Below are 23,208 nucleotides of genomic sequence, written 5' to 3' on the forward strand. Positions count from 1 at the left end.
CAGTTTCCAAAGCTTCAGAAAATCTTATACCTTCTCTGCCTCTCCAGGATCTCTAATTAGCCAGTAGATACCTGGGAGAAAAACTGTGGATGTAGTGAAGCACAATCCATCTCTGCTGTTTGAAAATAAAATATTATAATCTGCGTTCTAAGGATCACTGCATTTTTTTGTGGATGGAAATTTTTAACACTTTACTACTATAGTTGAGTAATGGAAACTCAAATGCAATTGATTTTTATTGAAATTAGTTTTTATCAACCTGAGAGTTTTTATCAGGTTGATCAAAACTAATTTCGATTTCATTCTTAACATCCATTTCATCATTTATATTTATTCAGGAATATGGACGTAAAATCTTTTGATATAGTCTAATTCACCTGCTTCTGGAAGAGCTAAGCACCTCAGTTCAACTCTTTCTTTGTTTTTTAATATCTTTAGTTGCTGATACAGTTTACATTAACTTGTGCATTTTGGAATTAAGAACTATCTTGGCCGAACCATTCATCTCTTTTAAATTATAGAAACCCCTTTAAATTATGGTGTTCTTGAAGTCAGGGGCAAGGACACAGAGAACAATACTCTATAATCACCTTCTTAATGTGATCTCTGCTAACTGAAATAGTCTCTCCTAACTTGGTAATAATGATAACTCGGGAATTCCCCTGGCTTGACAAAGAAAGCCACCTTTTCCAAGAGGCCTTAGTGAGGCTAGGATTTAAGGATGTACAACAGTAATTCAAAAAGTTCATGGAAAAATAGAATTAAATAATAATACAAATTTTTCATGAACTTTTTGAAGCTCATGTTTACCAGATTATGGCATTATATTTATAGATTAGCATCAGATTTGCAGTGGGTAAGTCTGATCAGTTTGAATTCATATAAATGAAAAAATAAATAAATGAAAGTTTTACACTATACCAGAGATCAAGAGAGATTCCTCCTAATCTTTGAATGCTGCAGATCTCTTCCCGTTTTTTAAAATTTTACCTTTACGATTTGGTTCAAGTCTCTCTTATGGCTTCATGTAATATAAATCCTGAAAACTGTTCCGAGACCTGACTGTAAAGATGCCTTTAGTAACAGCGGTTCTGCGGAATCGATGGCTCCTTTCAAGGTGCATAACTAAGTGGTGCTGTGTCTGGCTCAGTCGATACTTGGCTCACTGTCTCCTCAGTCCTCCCAGCCCCTCTTCCTCTGCTTGGCCACCTTCTTCATGGGATATTCACACTGAGGACCGTGGTCCACAATCAAGAGACGCCTCCTGCACAAGAATCCTGAGGGATGAGTTATTCTCCCAGGCCACAAGGATCAGCCATTTATTTCTCTTCTAAGGGCTCTTTTAAAACAGGCTGGGGGGCTGTGGGATGTGAGATGTGCAGTATGTTCTGAAAAAGCCCCAGAAAGCTCGCATCATTTTCATCCTGCATCTTCCTTTGGACTTCTCTCATATGTACGGCATGCTGCTTTCCTTTATGAAAAACTGGAATTTGGGCATTTAGAGGGTTGAAAAGAGAATTGAGGAGGAAGAGAGCTCACAGTTCCACAGAGACAGGAGAGACTCAGCACATGGGGGGATTCCAGCTGAGATTCCCCCAGTGCTTCCTCTTTTCAAGTCCTTTCAACCGTATTTCCCACCCGCTCCCTCCCCCTTAGTTTACCCTCCAAGAGACCTTTGTGTTGTTTTGTTCCTTTACCACCCTGCACATTTTGCTCTTTTGTTTTTATTCTCCCCATGCCTACCCCACTGCCCCCTACTGTTTTTCTTGATAGAAATCTCACTCATGCATTTCCTTTTTGATTTCAATGGGTTATTTTGTCTTCCCTCTTTTTCTGCCTTCAGTCTTTCTGTTCCTTTTATTTTAACCCCCCTTTTTCTGCCTCTGGTCCCAGGGAGAAATGACCACCTTCCTGCTGGGACAGGATGACAGTACTGTTAGCATTCCCAGTGCCAGCTCTCCCCACATCTGTGCAGCTTTTGTCCCATAGCAGAGGAGGATTTGGAATGGTCTGCTGGCAGCGTCAGGGAGACTAATGGGAAATGAGGTCCTGAGAGAGAAGCCACAGGGAGGTGGGAGGAATAGCAAAGGGGATTTGGATACACGGGTGTGGGAAGCAAATTAAAGGATGCATGTTACAAAAGGCACATCATATATAATACAAATACAATATTGACAAGGTCACATCAGCAAGAATGGGGTATCCAACGGAAGGGCCTGTGGAATGAGTACTGGGCAGCACACTTGCAGTTGGAAAATTGGACTACTTATCATGGTGTTCACTTTCTCATTTTGAAATATTTGTGAAGTTTTGCTTTCTTTCACATTCCCTGGACCTCACCTGAATACTGATATATATGCCCCCTTGATAGATTTTTTTCTTTCGCTTAATTTTCAGACTATTTCCCGTAGAGTACAGTCTATTAAATCCATGTTTCAATTGTGGATCTTTCTCTGAGAAAAAATGTGATATTGGCTGGGATCCAAAATGATTTTAAAATGTCTTTAATCCTTTCATTAAAAATTTTTAATTCTGTTCCAAGCACTTCTGAGGAAAAAAAAAATTGTTACAGTAATAATTAATGCTGACCTTTATTGTTCTAAATGTTTTAAATGTATTAACACATTTAGTTCTTATAACAGCTCTGCACAATAAGTTCTCTTATCTCTACTTTTTTTTTTTTTTTTTTTTTTTTTTTTGTGTGTGGCTAGCCAGTATGGGAATCCAAACCCATGACCTTGGCGTTATAAGGCTCTAACAACTGACTTAACCGGCCAGCCCCTCTTCTCTCTGTTTGACAGCTGGTGAAAACTGAAGTGTGGTGAGCTTAGGTTACCATATATATATGAGATATGGTCTCTGCCCTCCATATTCCTAACATCAGCAAGGGAAATGAAACATGGATACATAACCACAATGCAGAGTAGCTCCATCCATGTGAGTATCATATGCAAGGTTCCAGTGACAACAGGCACAGGGCTCTGGAGGAGCACTGGCCATTTTCCTCTGAAAATTTCATGGAGAAATTTGCACCCATACTGCTTCAGTAGGGATTTGACAGTTATTTTCTGGCGCGGGTCAGCCGCATGATCAAGTGTAGACATTATAGTAAAGCCTGGAAGGGACAGAGAACCAAATTTTCCTTTTATATTCAGGGGACAATATGGAGTTTTCTGCTGAGAATTTAATGATATTCCTTCAAATTCCTTAGGAGAGATGACGGTGGCATCCACAAACAGAATAAATGTATGTGTAAAATGAGCTCAAAACCCAGATGTTACCTGTTGACATACATTGAAGGAATTGGTCTTTATTTTTTCTCTCTTTCTCCTTTTCTCTCCTTTCTTTTATTGGTGAGAGTCAAATTAACTTTCCAAAAATCATAGGTGCTAATTTTTAATACATTTTTTGTTTAAGAGAATTTTTGTGGCCTTTGTTGATTATTCTTATCTCTCCGGTCATCCCTCCTTCAAATCTTACACCCATGTTGCTAAACAGCACAGGGTACTGTTAACACAGAGCTCCCGATAGGTCAGTGTACAAATAAGGAGGGAAACTACAGTCTTGTCTTAGGCCTCACCTGGCATCCGCTTTTTGTTGTTTTCTCCTCTGCACCCCGCTTCTTGCTAGCACTATGCAAACACAATTATTTTAAAGTAGGCTAAAAAAGTGATTAGAAAATATACCTGTGCTATTAAAAATGGCTTCCCATGTTCATTGCAGCTCTATTTGTAATAGGCAAGATATGGAACCAACCTAAATGTCCATCAACAGATGACATAAGAAGGAAAATGTGGCATATATACACAAGGGAATACTAATACTCAGCCATAAAAAAGAATAAAATAATCCTGCCATTCGCAGCAACACAGATGAGCTTGGAGAAAATTATGTTAAGTGAAATAAGCCAGGCACAGAAAGAAATACTGCATGTCCTCACTCATAAGTGGGAGCTAAGAAATGAAGAAAGAAAGACCATAGTAACACATTGAACTTTTAGAAGGGGAAAAGAGACCTGTAGTTACTAGAGGTGAGAAAGGGGGAGGGAGACGAGGGATAGGGAGTAACTGGGTAAGGGACACAAAGAGTAATTGTGATTTGTAGTGATGAACGTGCTAATAGTATTGATATGATCATCACATACTGTACACAAATACTGATAGTCAACTCTACGCCATAAATGTGTATAAATAAAAATGATTTAAAAAATTAAAATAAAAATAGCTTCCACTCCCATCTGTAATCAGCTGGCTGTCACTCTTTCCTCTTCTTCATTGTCCATATGCTTGCTGGTGTCCAGAATGTCCTGCTATTTTGTGATTATCCATGTGGATGGGAGGATAAGGCAAGTTGGGGTAATTAAATCGACCATTCCAGAGACATTCCCCAAACCTGTAACTGGAGTTTCTTTAGATGTTAATTAAGAGCAAGTTTCTTGTTTCAGTATCAGCGCCTCGTCCTCTGTCCTCTGACAGCTGCAGAGGATTAAAAGAGAGACGAGGGAATGTTGAAGAGCCGCAGTCGTGCCTGACTCGCAGATTGGATAATCACCTCTGGAATGATTCTGAATTGGCTGCATGTGTAGTGATTCTGGTCAGAAATTGTGAGGAATGAGGTCCTTTCTCTTCCTTGTGCCAGTCTTCAGATTGTCAAACTTTTGCTATTATAGCCCAATTAAAATGCTCAGGGTCCCCTCACTTGCACAGTGGCTTGGACCCTGGAGGTCCACAGGCCCACTAGGGGCACAGTGCTGAGAACACTGAATAATGGTGCTGAATAAGGAGAAAATGAAACAAGGTGTCCGTTGCCTAAATATTTGTGTAATTAGCAGTAATGATGGGAAAGAACTATTAGTGAGGCTAGGCTGCTCGTGTTTCTGAAATTCCTTTCAGAATGAATGGCTTGCAAGGTTTGCCGAAGGTGACAGGAGCTCTTTAAAAGGACCACTGGGCGCTGTAAGCCTTCTTGCTGCTGATCTTGCTGAGAGCCCTGTCGGCGATTGGACGGGCCTGGAGTGCTTGCTTCTCAGGACACATGATCTGAGTCATCAAGTGGCTTCAAGTGTTAGTAAGAGTGATGCAGCCCTTTTACGTCACCTTCTTTCTCTGATGTTCCAGTAACTTGGCTTAGTGTGACCTGCTGTGTTATGCCAGAGAACAGGACTTAATACTATCTAAACTCTAAACAGTGTGTGTGATGTACCAGGCACTGTTTTAAGCACATTACATGTTTTGACTCATGAAAACTCACAACAATCTTGTGAGATAAATATTGTTATTAATCTGACTTTACATGTGCAGCAATCATGGACTGAGAGATTAAATGACCTTGTCCAAGATCTAGTAAGTGGTAGAGTAGGGATTTCAAGCCAAGGAGGGACGATAGCTCCAGAACATCTCTCCTAATCACTGCCCTGTACTGCTTCACACTTTTTTGGGTGTGTGGTTTTTGGGGGGTGAGGGTGGTTATCATTCATGTTTCCTTAGAGTCATAGGATTGAAGAACAAAAATGATTTAAGTCTTGTTTTTGAAACATAATTGATTATACATATCTGTGGGGTACCATGTTGAATATCAATACCTGTATGCAATGTGTGATGCTCAATTCAGGGTAATTAGCATATTCAGCATTACACAACCTAACTATTTTTTGTGGCCATTTACCAATTTCTTGCTAACTTCCCTCTCCCTTCTCCTTTACCCTTTCCCATCTCTGGTGGCCTCAGTTCTCTTTTTAAATGAGTTAAATCTTCGTTGAATCCTTAATATGGGGTAGATGCTAGAGGGATACAAAAATAATGAAGGTATTCTTATGCTCAAGAGACTTAGAATAATTTACTTAAGGAAACAAGGCATACATTCGAAAAACAAGTTCATAGTACAAAGGTAGCATCAAATATGCTATGGGAGTTCAGAGAAGGGATAGATTCCTTCTGTCAAAGGTTGTGTTTTCAGAGGACTTTTTCACAGACTGAGCTTTAAAGAGCATGTCACACTTAGGTCTGTGGTTAGAAAAGGGAAGGCTGTTCGGGATAGTGGAGGGATCAAGTTGTTACAGCTGGAAAAGCCTGAGAAATGTATAGTTGGTTGTGCAGTTACCAGTTTAGCGTAATTGAAAAAAAAAAAAAAAATGGAATCTTGGGAACAAATTGAGGAAGGGTAGTTTCAAGTGAAAGACTGTGAATTTCAATGTTTAAATACTTGGGAGTAAACAGTAGATAGGATTTAGTGGAAACCTGGAAATCTAGATGATGTAAGAACATTTATTTTTCTTAGTGACAGTTTCTGCATGTTAGTGATGTTCTAGGCAGAGACCTGTTAGGAGGTCTATTTGTCCAATAGGAGACATTGCAAGAGAAGATTCACCTGGTCCCAATGAACAGGAGGTCAAAATGATTTAGCTCTTGGATGACCAGGGAGATTGCTAAGGTCCCATAAAATATTGTTCATCTTCTCCTTAGCCAATGAGTTTCATGGTTAAAAGTTATAATGTCTTCTTCCCCTTCTTATGATGCATAATAAGTTAATTTTCAGTAATAATGATATACACCAAAGCATATTTATTCATCCAACCATATACTGAAGCATCTGTTTGTACCAGGCTCTATGCTAGATACCAGAGAAGAACACAGCAGTGGGCAAAGCATAGGCCAAAACTTCAGAGAGTTTACTAGAGTCTAGTTTTGTGGAGAGACAAATCAGCAGGTGATTTTAAAATATTTTGACAAGTGCCATGATCAGCAATGCAATCATATATCCCCAGTTGACTAGAATGGTCTGAATTTGGATGATAAATTATAATACCCACCAAATTATAGGAAATAAGGTCAGTACATGAAATGAGGGATCATATAGGCAGGGTGTTTAATGCAGTATTTGGAGTGGGATCATAGAGGGCTTTATGGAGGAAGTGAGTCTCGGCTGATATCAGCAGGCTGACCAGGGCCAGGGATTGCAGGGAGGGAAGCAGGGGGCAGAAGGTGGAAGGGTGGTCATTCCAATCAGTGTCTGCAGATTGAATGGATCAATTTGTGATCAAATAAAATACTGTGAAAGGGCAAACTCAGGACATCTCAGTTCCTAATGATACAGCCATAATCATGTGATGTGTATGCATAACATTTCTTCCCGCTCTTGGAAGGAAAATTTTACAAAATTTGAATTTTACCCTATTTCTAAAATAAAGAGATTGGGCTAGATGACATGTGTGGTGTCCTTTATCTTTAACACTATACTGCATAAGACCTCATCCCAAACAAACTGCAGCTGGAAAATGAGAAATAGTCCTTAAAGCTCACCTGATTGTCCCCTTTCTCCCTAGTTAGTCACTTAATTATTTTTCAGTTATTCTATTCCAATTAATTTTGTTTATTCCACTTGATAGAAAGTTTCTGGGCAGCAGAGAGCATATCATTCTTTTGTATCTTCCATTCTGTACATATTTGCTCATGGAGATTGGGAGATTGGTGATGGGGTGGTAGAGGGATCCATTTTTCTTTTCTTATTGTTTTATTATCTCTGTTACCAAATGACTCTTTTTTCTTAGCTTTCCAAGACATTTAAATTCTGTGACTATAGGTTTTCTGTCAACGGTTAGTTTTTGAGCTTATTTTTGACGGGTATCTTCTTTTGTCTTATTTAGGACCTTCTGAGTTATTGGATATGGCAGACAGCGAAACGTGAGTGTTGCCTTTCATTGCATACTCTAGATTATTTCCACAGACTGCATCTGGGAGAAGAATATAATCGATAGGGCATGTAATAGGTAATTTTAATTTATTGATTAAAAATCCACTTTCAACTATTTATAATTATGGAGGGCTAATCTTCTAAATCAAAAATCGCACAATAAAATTGATGACAAGTATCATAATGATTGCATGCATAGTCAATGCCGTTCATCATTTAGAGCTTCCTACAAGCAAAGTACTTCTGCATTGATGCATCTTGGACTGCTGCAAAGTCTGAAGAAATATATTTACCATTTTATGGACCCATCGCATGTATTCTTTTTCGACTGAGGTTTGTGGGAAAATGAAGCCCTAATGCCCTAAGGCATCCCTAGCGTGTAATGACACAACTTCCCTCTGTTAGTGTGTAATGGGACATGTTGTGGACCACCACCGGAGAACTGAAGACATAGTAACTCCAGTCATTTTCTGTGTCTGTGGTTCAGATGAGGAATCCTGGTTGAGAATGTCATTAGCACTGGTATGGTCCCTAAACTGACAACATTTGCTTTCAACCTTCTTATTCTTATGGTGGCAAAATAGCTACTGCTCCCCAAACAGGAACAAAGAAAAGCTGAACTAGCCCTGAAAACCATATGAGAAGCACTAGAGAACTTCAAAGAAATCCAAAAAGGGATAAAGATAGATGAGTGGGGGTGGGGGAGAGGAATGAGGTGATGAGTAGCTAAGCAGGTGAAGAGGGGAGACGTAGAAATGACTAGAATGCAGGATGAGTGGGAAGCAGTGGAGCTATGAGCTACTGGACAGGGGAGGAACTGCCCATGTTCATGGAGCTGGCCCAAGACCAGCACACCCTGCTGGCGAGGTTCTAAGGGGTGCCATCACTTGCTCCAGTTTGCCCTCTCTAAGGGCTGCACGTGATTTTGCATGAAACACGTTGGCAGTAAGCATCTTCTCACTTTTAGGCTCAGAATGGGAATGGCCTCCTCCCTATGCTGCCAGCCAGAGGTGGGGAAGTGGCCCCTTTCCCTCACCGGCTTCCCACACTGAGTGGCTGGCCTCATGCCTGCTGCCCAGCATGGGCAGCTTCGGCTCCTGAACTCTCCCCGAGTCTCACTGTGCTGCTCCTCCTCCCACCTGCCGCACCCAGCATCCAAAGTGGGTAGAGCGGAGTGGGTGTGGGCCTGGCTCTTTGAAGCTGGATTCCCAGGAGATGCTGCTGTGAAGGCCGAGTGCTGGTCGGCCCTGTGGTGCGGGTGGGTCTGAGGGGCCTGCGGTTCTCCTCGCTGCCTCCTGTGTACTTCTAGGGCCCTTCCTGCTCTGCCCAGATGTGCACCCACAGGGAACTGCTTCAGTGTTCAGACACGTCTATGCAGTCAGGCTATGTAATGGAGCCAGTGAGGATATAACCTAAATTGAACGGTAGTAATTTTCTTTAAAAATCATGAAGCCTAGTTAACCAACACTGTTTAGAAAAGAGGCTGGAGTCAGACATCGTGGTCAAGGAATGTCCATACTAACTCAAGGAAGTTTTAGATGCCCCCTTACCCCCCTCCCCAGAACGGGCTCTGCAGCCCTGGTCTCAGCCGCAGCTAGAGAAAGAGGCAGAGGAGCACGGGGTGGGCCACGGACCATAACGCCCCTGCTGCTGCCTCCACGCCCACCCCTGTCTCCAACCCCTTTATGGGTGGTTTCCCATTTCGTCTTTGATTTAGGGGTGAGACTGCACTGCACAAGGCGGCCTGCCAGCGGAACCGGGCTGTGTGCCAGCTTCTGGTGGACGCAGGAGCATCCCTGAGAAAGACAGACTCCAAGGTAACCGGATGCGCGAGTGCAAACACGCTCCCGCGGGGCGAGCGGCGGGCTCTGCTGCCTTCACTGTGCCCGCAGCACAGGCGTCTTTTCTGTGCCTATGGAAGTGCCTGGGGCTTTGGAAGAAGGAGGAAAAAATAGAGTGCTTCATTTAGAGAAACTGCAGTTTAAATGTATAAGCACAATGAGAGGGTGTGTGCTTTGCCTATGGGGCTTTATAAACCCCTGAATATGCTGGCCTTGGGACTTTGGGTTTGTCCTGCTGAACGCCAGCAGCCAAGTCAGGGGAGGTGAGGTCTAAAGCCCTGGGAGAGGGGTCAGGACCATGTTCAAAGGCATTGGCCTGACTACTGAGAAGCCCCTTTGGGATTTCTCCTTCAGTACTTCAGCCAGTTTGAAAGGTATGATTTATGTGGGGTTGTATATGGGTGCCAAAGTGATTACCTTTTGGCTACCAGGATGATGGGCTCAGGCTTTGAGATGGTTGCAATCTTAAATCTGGTGCATTTATGTAGCTTTTTATTTTTAGAAGTTTTTCCCGTTTGTTTTCTCATATTATTCCCTAAAAGTTAACCCCAGAAATTAGATAGGAAATTATTGTCACTGATAGATGCAGAAACTGAAACTTAAAAAAAGTTAAATATGCTCTTGGACCAGTAGCTAAGCCCAAATCTAAATTCAGCTCTTTTGATGTCCAGCCCAGTGTTGTTTCAGCAGATTGGTTGTTTTCATTTGGTGGCAGAATACCATCACTGCCCCAGCATCATAAAGTGTGACCGGATAAGTTGGTTTTCACACGGGGCTTTTGTCATCTGTTTCGTTGGAGTGCAGTGACACCCTTGGCACTGTGACTTGAAATGTGGTTGGTTTCTCCACAGCAAAAGTTAAGAAAATCTGTATTCAAAGTGTGTGCGAATAGCTTAATATGAGGGCAGTAAGGCCAGAAATTTGTGGTGTGGATAAATATGACAACCTTGACCAGAAGGTGCCAACGGGCAGAGCTGAGGCTTCAGGAGAAACAGCCTAGGAGAACTGAGATTGGGCTGCACCGTGAGCTGTTTTTATTTACAGAGAGCACCTGAGAGAGAGAGAGAAGAGAGAGAGTGGTTATACAGAAAAGTAAACCACATAGAAGATCCTGTTAAGCTCTAAGAGTTTTAAAGCACCCTGTGTAGACTCCAAGAAAGGTTGCCCACTTAACTACAGAGAGTCGCAGAGAAGAAATGACTGTCTCCTGAGTGCACTTGTCTCTCCTTTCTGAGCCAGTTGCATTGCGTAGAATTCTCCACTTCCCTGGCGACCTAGACCTACCAGCATTCCTGCATTCCAACTGAGGTCTCTGTTTACCTCAATGCCTTCCTAGACCTATCAAACATACCTGAGCTGTGTCTTGGTTTCTAGGTGGTCTTACCTGTCTGGCTAGCTAATTGGCAGATCATTGCTTCATATCTTCCCAGATGATGTTTTCACTCAGATGCTTTGATGTTTAAGCTGATTGAGAGACACATGCCTTGAAGGCAGGATCAGTAGGGGCATGTGGTGGGATAGGGTTGGCCTTGCTGGAGTAACTCAGACCACAGCAGGGCACCTGCCTATTTACCACACAAAGGCTATCCCTACACTCAACTCAGATAATAGGAAGGGGGGACGCTTATGTTCCCTTTGACCTACCAATCTCACATGTTTGATGTAATGCTTGTGTAGGATAATAGATTTGAAAGTGTCTTATAAACTCTAAAACACCAAACACAGAAGGATCCTGATTAGTGAGTAATCTTTGGATAGCTCTGTTTCTGTGATTTTTTTTTCTTTCTTTTTTATATCTCGCTCCAAGTGTTTGTCTTTTCCCTTTTCATTGTTATCTGCAGGGTAAGACACCTCAAGACAGAGCACAGCAGGCTGGGGACCCAGATTTGGCTGCTTACTTAGAAAGCCGTCAGAACTATAAAATCATTGGCCATGAGGACCTGGAAACTGCTGTTTGACCCTGGTAGATGGGCAAAGAGAATGTGAGCATCATATCACCTATGCCCTCCTGGCGATTGGGAAGAAGCTGATGGAATTCATATATCTGTCTCTCTCCTGCAAGAATCTATCTGAGACCATGCCACCAGTTTTTAAGGGCTACCATGATGTGCAACAGAACATGATATAGCCCACTGGGAAGGAGGCAGGATACCTGGAGATTTGTGGAATACAAGTTCCACAAAATTTGATCCTTATTGCTTCCAGCAAGTAGCATGAACTTCTGCGTTCACCTGTATAATTTATTTTAAAGATTCAAAGGATGTTCGTATAAATGGCACTGCTCCCTCCTCCCCTCTGCACTCATCTTTCACCTGCACCACACAATTCTACTGTAACTACCCATCAACTTCAAAATGTGGTATTTTCTCTCCTCTTTACGTTCAGTCTTTGAAGACCACAAGATTGTCCAAAGCACTTTTAAAATACTCTGGATGTCCTGCAGCAATGTAACTGTAAAACCACTTCCATTTCCATGGCTAAATATACCAGACCAGTTACTGACTCTTTGCATGTCTCCCCTCCCCCTCCTGTTTCATTATATAGGGGCTGGGACGTGCCACGTGGATAATGTCAACTTGTGTGCTATATCTCTGAGATGTGGGGAGGTGGCAAGGGAATTGTCCATACTTGGAGGTACCTCAGAGAGGTAACCCAGGGGTTGGGCCAGGCTGCTGGGCAGTTGCCGATAGCCATGCAGGACTGATTCAGCTTGGGCTGTTTGTACAGCTCCGTACTGCCTATGTGTAGCCATCTTTGCCTTTTGCTGCAATAGAGATGATCAAAGGATTAAACAAAGGCCCATAGCTAGGTTGCAGAACCACTCAATTTTAAGTGCTCTTTAAATTGTAGAGCAGAAAAAATTGTGTGGGGGAACTGTGGTTACAGGAAATGGAGCACTCTGACAACATTTACTTCTAAACTTTGTTGAGTGATAATAGAAAGCAGCCTGATTGACTTGGGAAAAAAAAAAACAAACAGCAAAAGTAGCAACATATGTCAAGATAAGACACTTAAGCAAGTAAACAGTCATTGGAACGTTGCACAGAGGCTAATAACCATAGACTCTTTAATACAGTAATCAGAGGGCCCCATTTTATGTTTTCCTTATAGGTTTTTGGTTTTCATTGCTCCAAGTAAGCCCTGACCCAAGGACAAAGTCTTGTTTAATGAGTTCCACTGCCAGATTTCGAGATGCCTGGATCTTTCTGATAGAAGCTTCACCTATTCCTTGTAAGGTTCCACGGTCATACATGATAACCCCATTTTACGTGACTGGGGTATTCTAATATATTCTTTTCTCTACTTTATTTTCCCCTATCAGAAAATTCTTAGTGCAAGCCACTGTGGGAGTCTAGCCAGAAATGTCTGTCTGGTAGTGGAACTGCAACGCCTAATCCTGCTACGGACCAGATGGTACTGACAGGTACCTCTTTTATGGACTCTGCGATAACTAAAATATCAGGAGAAACAGTCTTCTACCTTTCTGTTCAAATATCTATTTTATTTGGGTATAAGTCAAAAATAAAAGTGGGTGTCCAAGTGTTTTGCTTTTGGCTATATCTGGTGTCTCCTGAGCTTCCTTCCATTTTGCCTTTGGACACAGTGCAGCGCTTCCCTGATGTTTCTGCATGTGACCATAAATGATCATTTCTTTAGATTTAATTTAAAAGTCCATTGGTGACACACTGCTTATCTGAATCACATTTTGTTCACATATCATCATTTTGAAAGTATGGATATGATATACTATATTAAGTAGGAACAGCCTTTCAGTGGATGGAGATTTTATTACCACAGTCTCTCCACAGGCATTTCAAAATCAAATTGTTGGCACTCTTTCCAGCTGTGGGAGAATGGGTTGGTTGTGAGTCATCTATTTCCATATATCAGTCTCAGAAATGGAACTATCTTTTGGGTTTTACAGTGAGGGAAGGAGGGACTGCAGTAGATTGTTTCCAGAAGCTGGAAGAAATATGCTCCAGGAGAATTTAATCATTGGGCTTTTGCTGGGAGTTTTTCAGTTGATGGGACTGTCAAGGACATGTAGTGATGACAGAAATATAATATCCTTAAAACAGACTGGAATCTGGCTTTGAACGGTACCTTCCATTCCCTGGATTGAGCCAAACATTAGGCCAAGCAGTCGATTCCCCAGCTGCCACTGCTGGGATGAGGGACTCTAGTTTCATCAACTACCATCTCACATTTCTCTGTGAATGTTTCAGAGCTGCACAGAGAACATTTAGGGTACAGGTGGCTATGGGCCAATTCAAATAGCTCCAATTGAAGACACAAACAAATCCCTGGTATGAAAGTAGATGAGGAACTGACTACTGGAAGGGCTCTGGTGCATTTGGAAATCATTCTACACTCCTTACCACCACCCTCCAATATAAAGGCATTAGAGTCCTGTGTTATTGATGGGGAGCAATATACGTTATATCTCTTGGAAAAAGCACGCACCCCTAGGATTTGGGCTTTCAAAAAAAAAAAAAGTGAAGAGGACAACCACATATTTAATGACTTCAACATTAAATCTACCTCTCAAAGCGTTTTTTAAAAAATTGGTCACTGCATGTGACAGTCTCGGGCTTTAGAAAGAGCTAAGACCATATGGTCTGGGAGTTTCCATCTCAGCTTAAGTATATTGTATCCCCTTTAATGGGCCATCAGGAAGTATAGAAGCAAATAGTCTAGTCCTGGTCTGAAACTGCACATAACTTTAACAGACATATAAATATGTACCTATAGAAATATCATTTTTACAGAGCCCACTGAGACAGTACGGCAAGAAGCGGCTGGCTTAGCTGGCATTCCTCTGTATTTGGTCCTTCCTGTCATGGCGCTGTCTGCACTGGGATTCCATTTTTAGGTTAGGCTGATAAAGGGATAAAAAATGAAGAGTTATTAAAAGAACAACATTCTATAACCTTTAAGGTAGTCATTTTTTACAGCCTCCTATTCCAGTATTACACATGTAATGAAATGGAACACAGTTAAGCTATGCTTTATCACATTTGAAGACTTGATAAAGAACAGAAGCGAGGATTAGTAAGCCAAGAAGGAAATAAACACCATGACTGGAAATTTCACTTTGAGAGGTCTGATTACCTCCATGGAGGTGATAAACGAAAACCGGTGCAAGTTCTGAAACAGAATTTAGCCAGCAAATGCACAGCTATGAAATTAGTAATGACGGGTGGAAAGCCCCACATACCCTATTGCTCCAGATTCTTTCATAGTAGCTGCTTAGGCAGATCTGTCTGTGCTGTGAGACACCCAACAGGTAGTTCATTTTTTTATGGACCTAGTAATACTCCCTTTGCCTAAAGGATATCTGAAATTTATTACTAGACTCCTCATAAGATTTGTCTTAGAAAATGTAGGGCAGCAGTTTCATTTTATTACATGTCAATTTTATTAACAATATTTAGATTTTTTAAGTTATAAAAGTAGCACATGCTTTTCATAAAAAGTTCTAATACCACAGATGAGTATTACATGCAAAATCAAGGCATTCCTCTGTGCTGATGTTGGGTCGCAGTCCCCAGAGATAAACACTAACACTGATAAACGTTGTTGCTTGTATGTTATGTCAGAAGTACTCCATTCATACACAAACATGTATCTGTATATATATACATACACATCCACACACATATGTATAGAAATTTATTTCTATACATATATGTGTATATATACTATACATACATATATTGCATAGGTTTATTAAAAGAAGAAAACATTTTAAAAGCATGCTAATCATCTGTGTATGTATAGTTAACACCAACAGGCAAAGATAGATAAGGTAACAGAATTTTCATATAATTTTTGTTTCTACTATTACTAAACTTAGTTCTTTCATTGCATCACTGCAATTGTACATGGCTTTTGCTATTGCCTGCTTCATAAACTTCATAACCAAGAGTTCTTATAATTGTTTATTTTGCCTTCCATGAAGCATGAAACCCTCCTTAGGCCCAAGACTTGCCTATGCTATTTTTGAGTCTAAAGTAAAGGAGAGTTCTTTCCTCTGTGATGCTTACACCACTTTATAAAGGTGAGTTTACCTCAGGAGGTTGCCCAGTGTATTTAATCAGGCAAGCTACTGCCAGGAAGGTGTAGTAACTTGGATACAGTCTGGGGTCTAAGCAGCTTGCATCCTTTCAAATGGAGTAGCTTATGAAATTACTGGGAACAGCGTTATATTTTATTCAATTATGCTATTTAAAAATAAAAATTGGCTGTTAAAATGGCTTATCATAACCATCAAATAAAACTACTAATTGCTCTATTTAAATGAATTATGTTAATTTTAGGAAAAAATAGAACAACATCTATTAAATTAGCTTTATGATTAGTCTTTAACATATTTAGGTGAAATAGCTTCTGTCTGCATCTTAATAGAACCAATTTGAGTCTCTCAACTGTTCTCACTCTCTGAATTCCATACTCAACTGACTGTACGTCCTGTAGTTTTCTCTCTGCCAAGCCTCTCAGACTTGGGTCCACCCGTTTTCTGTGTTCCAGTCATCACTCATCTCTGGTCCCTCTAATTTTCTAGCCAATGCAACAGTCCTACTCCTAGACTTTCTGCCACTACTGTCAAGTCAATAATTTTGTCATCTAGCCACCAAAATCTTCCCCAGATATTATGCTCAAAGTGGATCAAAATGAAATTACCATCTGGGGCAAGTATCCATTTTGCTCAAAGGACAAATAGATGTCCACCGACCTTGATCATCTTAAAAACTTATCATAAACCTGATTTTGAGAAGCAATCTACCAAGTTAGGCAAATTCTGTCTAAGTCACACAAGAATATACAGTCATGGCTACTGCTTCCACATACAGTAATGTAAACAATGCCCCCTTGACATTACCTGGAGGACTGGATTATGTATGTGTTATACTCCTAAGGGCAATCTGTATATTTTAGCCTGTGTCCCCAGAGCTTAATGAGAAACCTAAAAACAAGAATAAGAAAAGAGTACTGTTCCTGGACAACCTGTCCTACCAGGACACTGAGTTTCACTGAATTGGTCCTGATAGAAAAGCAGAATAAAATTCTTAGTCCATTGAAGCACAGATTTTAAAGTATAAATTTGAATATTGGATGGTATCTTGATGATGGATAGATTCTAGAGTCTATGTATGTATTCAGTCATTATGCATGCAATCTTGTGTTCATAAATCAATCATATATGCATGAGTTTAATCATTTGGAAAATATTTATCACTTGTTCTGATATAGGTAGGCTCCATACTACAGATATAACAATGAATGCAATGGACAAAACTCTGGTCTTCATGCAGCTGGCAGTCCAGGAAAAATGACAAATTCCTATGTCATAAGTTCTGTGTGGGCGAACCCCAGGGTGCACACCACGCAACCATGCCCTGGAGGTTCACCCAAGGCTTTGTTGTACCAGACACTCATTAGCCGGCAATTTTTTAGTTCTATTAACACAAATATTACCTTGGAAAGAAGTAATGGCATTTTGCATTTCCTGGAGTCTTGGTAGTGTTATTAAAAATGTATTTGAAACTAAGACTTTAAGATGAGACTTAGAAACACTAGTAAAACGAAGGCTAAGTCTCATTTATCCCAGCTCTCAAGAACAGGACTAGAAACAATAAGAATTTGCAGTGGGTTGTGGCTAAATATAAAGAAGATAAAGAATAAATATTGTGGAAGAGCGGAGTGGGCATTCTCATGGAGTTACAAACTTTTAGCTCTGGGAACATTTAATCAAAAGGAGACCTGACCACCTTGAGGGGAGTTGTGAGTAGGGATGTGTGATCTGAGGGGACTGGAATTAGATTCTGTGATTTTCTAAAAATTTCTTTTTAAAGTGTCTGTGTTGAGTAGCAGGATTTCATTTTAAAAATTCATGAAAATCTTGATTTTTATTCTTTAAAATATCACTTCGTAAGTGAGAACCTTTGAAATCTTAGTGGGATTGGCCTTTAGTTCTTATTTAAAAATTTTAAAGTCAAGTAAGCATGAATTTAAGAGCTAGTGAAAAAAACATACTAAGAGGTGTAACTTAATTCAAAATACTTCTGGAAGCATTATGGATTTTGATGAATAGTCTTGGACATTCTCAAATAAAGTCCTATTAGAAATCTGTCTTACTGTCTGTCCTATATATACATATAAATGCTGTGATTTGATATTCTTAGAGTTAAGTGTAATCTAATACAACCACAGAAGAAAATTATGCCTAAAAGATATTTGAAAGCCAAGTAAATGTACATGAAAGGCAATCATGGAAAATGCCTTGGCTTTTGCTACCGGCATGGTAATTACAAGGGGGACCTACCCACAGAAATAAGAAAGTGGTGATCCAGGTTTCCCCCAGCCTCCAAAGTTTTAATATTTTGAGCCAAATGGCATGTGAAATGGGAGCCTTTCATAGTGAGAACAACTGAAACTATTTTGTTTCTCAACCCTTTAGTGAAACATATATAGCTTTCAATATAAAATAGCTTAAACAACTCAAATCTATGCTGTTTGTTAGTAAACAATTTTAACAGTTTTTTAAAATGTTAGCACTTTAGCATTTTGATGCATTTTTCACACTTATGAGCTTCAGTACAATCCCATCAGGTGGATAATGCAGATAATACATTTTAGATGAATAAACTGATTTTCAGGGCAATGAATTTGACTTGCACAGATTCATATAGTAATTGATAGAACTGCAGCCAGAACTGAGATCTTTAGAAGTTACAGACTAAAATATATAAAATAGATGTTTTCTAAGTAAATATTTTTTTTACTATTGCTTTCAGTGATGTTTTGCATCAATGGTTCAGATTTCCATAATATAAAAGTTACTCCATGGAAAAATATTCACCTAATATCCCACAGCTAGAATTGATTAGAACTGAGGGAGGATGAGAAATCAAAACTCAGAGTTTTTGCTATTAGAGGGAGGGCTGACAGCTTGTAAATATTTCAAGGAAAAAAAAAGGAAAAAGTCGAGTGTTTGGATACTAGGGTGGATTTCAGGAGAATAAATTAACATGGAGGATTAATGGTTCCTCTGCCTTATTTGTGATTCTCAGCATTAAAAAAAAAAAAAATACACACACACAGACACACACACACACACACACACACACACACACACAAAACTATTTTCCCTCCTTGGAAGTCACCATTGGAGTGATACTATTTTGGAATGCTGTACCAAAAAGCAAAAATAACCATGCCATTTAAGACTCTATCGCCCTAAGTGTATGGGTGAGTATGTCAGCTAAGTTTATCATATGTAGTCACATACATAGAGGTCTAAAACACCTATGGGAAATTATGTTGTACTTGAAGCAGAAAAAACAGGCTTGAAATATTCTTCAATTCTGGATCTCATATTTTACAAGCAACATCTATGGGCAGATTGGTGAATATGTAGAAGAGGGATGCTTGATCTGGAAAGGAGACAAAATTGGACTGGTAATGAGAACAGAGGAGACAGGTTAAGTAGGACTGTTAGATTCCAATTGGCAGACAATTTGCAGAATAAAACAAGGATAGAACAGAACAGAAACAGACATGAAAAGGAGGTAGCTTTATTACTTATATAAGGATTTATTTTTTCGTAAACATTGCATCCAGAAAAATTAATTGGGTTTTATGAAAAACAGAGTGAATTTATCACTGTTAGTGTTTTTTCTAGCATTTAAGTGAAGACTGGACAACCAACTCAGGGATCATGTAAAAGCAAATTCTTAATTGTAAGGAATCTTGGGCTAAAAAAACACTGAGATATTTTCCAGGTTTAGATTTCTATGATTTCAGACTGGTACAGAACTCAATTAGAGCCCATTTTTTCCCCAGGTTCCTGCCAAATAGATGGCAATGAAAATATTTTTGTAAAAACATTAGTCTTTGCAAATATATCCCAAATTATTTAGAAGCAGGGATTTTATGACCTGAAAAATTTGCTTTGCTTATACACACACTCACACCCACACCCACACATTTTGCCAATTGCTAGACAATTTCCAAATCTCCTGGTAAAGATATATGTTTCTATAAGGCAAAAAGGTCACAAATTCAGGAACTAAAGTGAAAACAAAGAATCTACTTTGTTGTTTGACGTATAGAGTCAGGACTGAGACTTGGAGAAGAGATTGAGGATTTCTGTATTTTCTGGTAATAAGGAGGCATGGATGTACTTTCTATAATCTTTTGTCATTAAATAACTTTCTATAACTTAGCCTCACATCAACTAGGCTAACGTTTTTATATTTCTGTCTAAGAGGGCTACAGTTTTATTGCCTATCTTCCCTTATTTCCATAACAATAAAGCCTGAGTTCCTAGATTTCAAGTGGACTGGGTGAGAGAGGGAGTCACTCTTGAGATAATTTTAGGAAATGGGCTCAAATCCAAAGTCTTGCACAGAGAAACTCTTTCACTCCATTCTCCCCCACCCCACTCCTTGCCTCTGGCTTGGGAAGGAAAAGGAAGAGCAGAGTTATGAGGAAAGAAAGAGGGACACAATGAAAGACTAGTCTTAACACAAATTCTAATGGCAACTCACCAAAAACATATACCCTCTGCAAACATTGAGCCCCATGAAAATCAAACTCAGAAAATAGGAAGAAAGATTACACTTGTTCAGGGTGGCTTCAAGGAGTATTAATTGTGAAATTTTCAATACATGCAGCTTATAAGAGAATTAGATAATGTGTGGAGTTTAGGGAGAAACAGGGTCAGCTAATAGAATAACTTTTTAATGGAGCCCTGCGTAGGAATGAGTTGTTTTGGGAGTTTCCCCAGCTGCTTATGGAAGGTTAAACCTAGCCACAGACTTGTGCTGTTTCATGACAAAATTTGAGAAAAATAAAATGTAGGGAGTTTTTTCAAAAATCTATAAAAGTGTTCACTTTAAAATTCAGAGACTGTGACCTTGTTATTTTAGGGTTTAAATATAGTTTTTCTTCTTAAAAATGGTAGAATGTACTTTCTATAATATTTTGTCATTAAATCACATACAGGTGATAACCCTAAGTTAATTTACCCTATTTTTCTTTTGTTTCAAATTAATGGGTAATTCTTGGAAATATGTTGGTGAGGTTTTATAACTTTTAAGATACATTCTAACCTTGATATTCACTGCACCTTGTATAATGAATCCAAATGGTTCCTGACCTTTTGGGTTCTATTAACAATAAATTTTTTCATTTGTTTACCCTCCCCACCTCTTTCATTGGTTGAAGGCTCTAACCACATGCATGCCTAATTTGCAATGCAACTAGAACTTTGAATTTTGCTAACATCATGATTGTTGGGTTAGTAAAGATGGGGTTCTTGCCATTCTGGAGAATGTAATTTAGAACTTTTATAGACAAAATATTCTAACACAATGGAATATTTTACAAAAAACATCTTTGAGATATTAGGGTCCAAAGTAGTCTCAGTAGACATTAGCTTGACTGTTTTTTAAAATTAGCAAAGGATTAAGTGGGTAACCATGAATCTTAATATGATATGGACTACAGATAATTGAAAGTGTGGAAAACCATTCTTGTAAAGAATTAAGGAAAAGAGGACAATCTCAGTTCCATCAGAATGAATATTTTTGATTTGATTTGTTTTCTGAGTGGGAAAAAGTTCCTAGGCATCTGAAGTACTCTTGGCTGTGGGTAGTTCACTTGCAAAAGCTACATCTGTGTGAAGAGTTGCAGTCACATTATAAAGGGCTCTTTCAGGATTTCTGATTCTGCCCTATCACATCCCAGAGCCATGCTTTTGCAAAGCTGCCAGCTGGCAGGTGGAATCCCCCCAAAAGTAGCAGCTGTGACAGGAGGAAGATGAAATTTTATTTCCAGGTACAGTGGGGTCCAGATAATATGATGTGGTGGGAGGGTGGGTGGGAAGGGTGGGATGGGAAAGGGAAGAATGGAGTTTTTTGTAACAAAGTCATAAAGTATTTTTCCCTAATTTTCTTGCATTTCCTATTTATATAAAGTATCTTGATCACTGTGTTGCTCTACAGAGATTTTCAATGGAATTAATTTGAGAGACTGAACTAATCTCTGAAAAATAAATTGACTAGTTATAATTTTTGAACACTTTTTCTGTATTGTGAATTGTGTGGAAATGTACAGAATAAAAATGAAGAAATATAATTAATTTGTTTCTTTTCTTATGTTTCTGGCTGATAGATGTAGTTGATGTGAATACTGTCTTTATGGTTAAATTGGATTTTTAAAATCAGGAGGTAAGTAAAGAGTTGGTTGTTAAGAAAGCAGAGACTAAATGGGGCTCCTGATAGAATTTTTTTTTTTTTAAATTTAAGACTTCTGCTTCCAAAATGGATGAACAGAAGCCAGATTTACCCTCCCACCTGAATTTTTTAAAAGTTACATATAAAACAATGACTGTGAAGACACTGGACCTCAGTTAAAAAAAACAAAACACAAAGACAATGATCCCTGAGAGATGGGAATCAAATGAAATAATCCCTATATTCACCCCATTTTACAGACTTTAGAGAGTTTCCAGGCAGTGATGCAGGGTGGGAGGGGGCATAATTCAGGCACAGCCTGAAAGATTTCCTAAGCTGAGAAGACAAAGCTGAAAGTTGGGGAGACCCAGGCGGCACAAGCTTATAATGCAGAGTATCAGAGGAAAAAGGACTGCAGAGAGAAATAACCCTGCAGATCTGTAGACTCCCGCTTAAGTATTCAATAGAATACTGATCACTGTATGCATGTGAGGAAACCACCTGAGACTGGAAAAGAACCAGCCAAAATGATTAGAGAGAATAGTGACTATTGCCACCAACTATACTGGGAAACCTCATAATTCATGAGGCGGTGAGTAGAGTACTCACTTGGGTCTGGACCTGCTTATGAGGAATATTTATCAATAGACTAACTGTTGCTGCAATTCTGCATGACTAGTTATAAAAACAAGATCAAAAAGGATAAAATTGTTTTCAAACAATTAAACCTTATCCCAAAACAAAGCCCCCCAATTTAGAAGAATACAAATTTACCTTGTATGCAATAAAGTAAAATTTACAACATCTGACATCTAATACATAGGCATGCAAAGAAGCAGGAAAATATGGCATTTAAAGGGGAGAAAAGTCAGGCATTTTAAACCAGTCCAGAACTGAGACAGTATTAGAATTAGCTGAAAATATTATTTAAAATGGTTGTTATAATTGTATTCTAGATGTTCAAAGAGTTAATGTAAGACATATAATATGTTTTTTACAATATTCAAATCAAACTTCTTGAGATGACAATTACAATATGAGATTATAAATTTTGGGGAGGCCAAAGATTAAGAGCAGATGAGACATTACAGAATAAAAGATTAGTAAAGTTGAAGATATAACAATGAAAAATATACAGAATAAAACATTGAGGAAGAAAAGGATTTTAAAACATAAGAAAGGATTAATGAGATGTGGGACAGCTTTAATGATATTAATACACATGTACAGGGAGTCCTGAAAGGAGAGAGAGAGTGGTGAGAAAAAAAATGTTTTAAAAATAATTGCTAGAAATTATAAAAATATGATTTAAAAAACTATAAACCTACAGATTCAAGAAGATAAAAAAACTCAAAGCACAAGGAACATGAAGAAAACTAGACCAGAATACCTTATAACCAAATTGGTCAAAACCAGTGCAAAGACAAAAATCTTAA

At 39.2% G+C, this 23,208-nt stretch overlaps 1 protein-coding gene across 2 annotated transcripts in view; it reads left to right on the forward strand.

Moving 5' to 3' along the window:
• DGKI (diacylglycerol kinase iota) overlaps positions 1-11,488 on the forward strand; it is a 436,008-nt gene extending 424,520 nt beyond the window's left edge. For both annotated transcript variants that reach the window (XM_063099453.1, XM_063099454.1), the window contains 3 exons: positions 7,643-7,679; positions 9,407-9,506; positions 11,372-11,488. In XM_063099453.1, coding sequence (XP_062955523.1) covers positions 7,643-7,679; positions 9,407-9,506; positions 11,372-11,488 — 254 coding nt within the window. The remainder of the gene's footprint in view (positions 1-7,642; positions 7,680-9,406; positions 9,507-11,371) is intronic.
• Positions 11,489-23,208: the final 11,720 nt, after the last annotated feature.

The sequence above is a fragment of the Cynocephalus volans genome, chromosome 6, assembly GCF_027409185.1.
Source record: "Cynocephalus volans isolate mCynVol1 chromosome 6, mCynVol1.pri, whole genome shotgun sequence".
In the NCBI taxonomy this organism is placed as follows: Eukaryota; Metazoa; Chordata; class Mammalia; order Dermoptera; family Cynocephalidae; genus Cynocephalus; species Cynocephalus volans.